General features: G+C 52.2%; 1 protein-coding gene across 1 annotated transcript in view; it reads right to left on the reverse strand.

Annotated features, from left to right (window-relative positions):
- cfap44 (cilia and flagella associated protein 44) overlaps positions 1 to 2,500 on the reverse strand; it is a gene marked incomplete at its 3' end in the record, with an annotated part of 57,428 nt that overhangs the window by 53,183 nt on the left and 1,745 nt on the right. Inside the window, 3 exon segments of the mRNA XM_084443480.1 lie at positions 256 to 303; positions 589 to 744; positions 2,258 to 2,422. Coding sequence (XP_084299606.1) covers positions 256 to 303; positions 589 to 744; positions 2,258 to 2,422 — 369 coding nt within the window.

The following is a 2,500-nucleotide window of genomic DNA, read 5'->3' on the forward strand; positions in this document are numbered from 1 at the left end:
TACAGGTGCTACTGATTGGGACTGGTGAGCAAACAGTCTTGGACCGTGGCCGTACGTGAGAAGTTCTGGTGTTTGTGTATCGTGTTCTTAATAGAATAAACAGATTGCAAGCCAAGTAAGTCGTTGGTATTGGTTCACGAGTCTCCTAAGTAATCCAGTCCAGCAGGACTGCAACTTAACTTGCAACTTGTAACTGCAACTAAATCTATTGTAGCACACACAGGCACACACACGCTATGAGAGGGAGGAACTCACAATGTTGGAGAAGGACAGATCCAGTTTCCAAATGCCTCCATTGGAATCCTAAGGACAAACACATGTCACATGTAGTCTCATGACATCATCTACATTAAACAAACACATTTCACACGTAGAGTCTCATCATCTACATTAAACAAACACATTTCACACGTAGAGTCTCATCATCTACATTAAACAAACACATTTCACACGTAGAGTCTCATCATCTACATTAAATGGCAGCAGTGAGTTTGTTACCATTTCACACTCAAAGACCAGTTCTTCTAATTGGTCTGATTCTATGACCTTAGAGCTAAGTGTGGTAGTGTATGACCTTTGCCCTCTGACCTGTGCGAACCAGATGAAGGAGTCAGGCAGGGAGCTCTTGACCATGGAGGACAAGCTGACGTTGCGTCCAATCAGCATCTCGTTCATGGGCTCGATCTCAAACAGCCCGCTGTCGTCCTTACAGTCTGCGCTGTCGATGCTCTCAAAGTCCCAGCCCTGAACATGAGGGAGGTGACATCATCAGAGTCCCTGAACATGAGGGAGGGTTAGGGTTCAGCCCTGAACATGCCCTGAACATGAGGGAGGTGACATCATCAGAGTCCCTGAACATGAGGGAGGTGACATCATCAGAGTCCCAGCCCTGAACATGAGGGAGGTGACATCATCAGAGTCCCAGCCCTGGACATGAGGGAGGTGACATCATCAGAGTCCCAGCCCTGAACATGAGGGAGGTGACATCATCAGAGTCCCTGAACATGAGGGAGGTGACATCATCAGAGTCCCAGCCCTGAACATGAGGGAGGTGACATCATCAGAGTCCCAGCCCTGGACATGAGGGAGGTGACATCATCAGAGTCCCAGCCCTGAACATGAGGGAGGTGACATCATCAGAGTCCCTGAACATGAGGGAGGTGACATCATCAGAGTCCCAGCCCTGAACATGAGGGAGGTGACATCATCAGAGTCCCAGCCCTGAACATGAGGGAGGTGACATCATCAGAGTCCCAGCCCTGAACATGAGGGAGGTGACATCATCAGAGTCCCTGAACATGAGGGAGGTGACATCATCAGAGTCCCAGCCCTGGACATGAGGGAGGTGACATCATCAGAGTCCCAGCCCTGAACATGAGGGAGGTGACATCATCAGAGTCCCAGCCCTGAACATGAGGGAGGTGACATCATCAGAGTCCCAGCCCTGAACATGAGGGAGGTGACATCATCAGAGTCCCAGCCCTGGACATGAGGGAGGTGACATCATCAGAGTCCCTGAACATGAGGGAGGTGACATCATCAGAGTCCCAGCCCTGAACATGAGGGAGGTGACATCATCAGAGTCCCAGCCCTGAACATGAGGGAGGTGACATCATCAGAGTCCCAGCCCTGAACATGAGGGAGGTGACATCATCAGAGTCCCAGCCCTGAACATGAGGGAGGTGACATCATCAGAGTCCCAGCCCTGGACATGAGGGAGGTGACATCATCAGAGTCCCAGCCCTGAACATGAGGGAGGTGACATCATCAGAGTCCCTGAACATGAGGGAGGTGACATCATCAGAGTCCCAGCCCTGAACATGAGGGAGGTGACATCATCAGAGTCCCAGCCCTGAACATGAGGGAGGTGACATCATCAGAGTCCCAGCCCTGAACATGAGGGAGGTGACATCATCAGAGTCCCAGCCCTGGACATGAGGGAGGTGACATCATCAGAGTCCCAGCCCTGGACATGAGGGAGGTGACATCATCAGAGTCCCAGCCCTGAACATGAGGGAGGTGACATCATCAGAGTCCCTGAACATGAGGGAGGTGACATCATCACAGTATCAGACACCCAGGGGACTTGTGACGACCCTGGCATGAAGGAGAAGGACAAATAGAGCATTCTGATAGAACTTGACCCCTAAGATGTCCGACTGATAGTTCCACCTGTGGCACAATGTCCACTATTGACCTCTATGGATGAGGACCACCTTGACCCAGGGTGACTATGACCAGTGACCCCAGGCCTCACCCTCACGGCCCCGTCGGTGCCGATGGTCAGGAGCTCTCCCTCGTCCAGGGCGAACTGCTGGATGGTTCCCGCGTGGCACGTTCTGCCCCCCTTACGGCAGATCTCCACCTTGATCAGCCCTCCGTCCCAGAGGAGCATGTTGCCCCACTCCGACCCCGACACCACCTGACCCCGGCAGAGAGAGACGAGAGGCCGTTCACACACGTCAAGTTAGAACAAAACAAAAGAACAAAAGAAGAGATT

The sequence above is a fragment of the Borostomias antarcticus genome (assembly GCF_949987555.1).
Source record: "Borostomias antarcticus genome assembly, chromosome: 9".
Lineage (NCBI taxonomy): Eukaryota > Metazoa > Chordata > Actinopteri > Stomiiformes > Stomiidae > Borostomias > Borostomias antarcticus.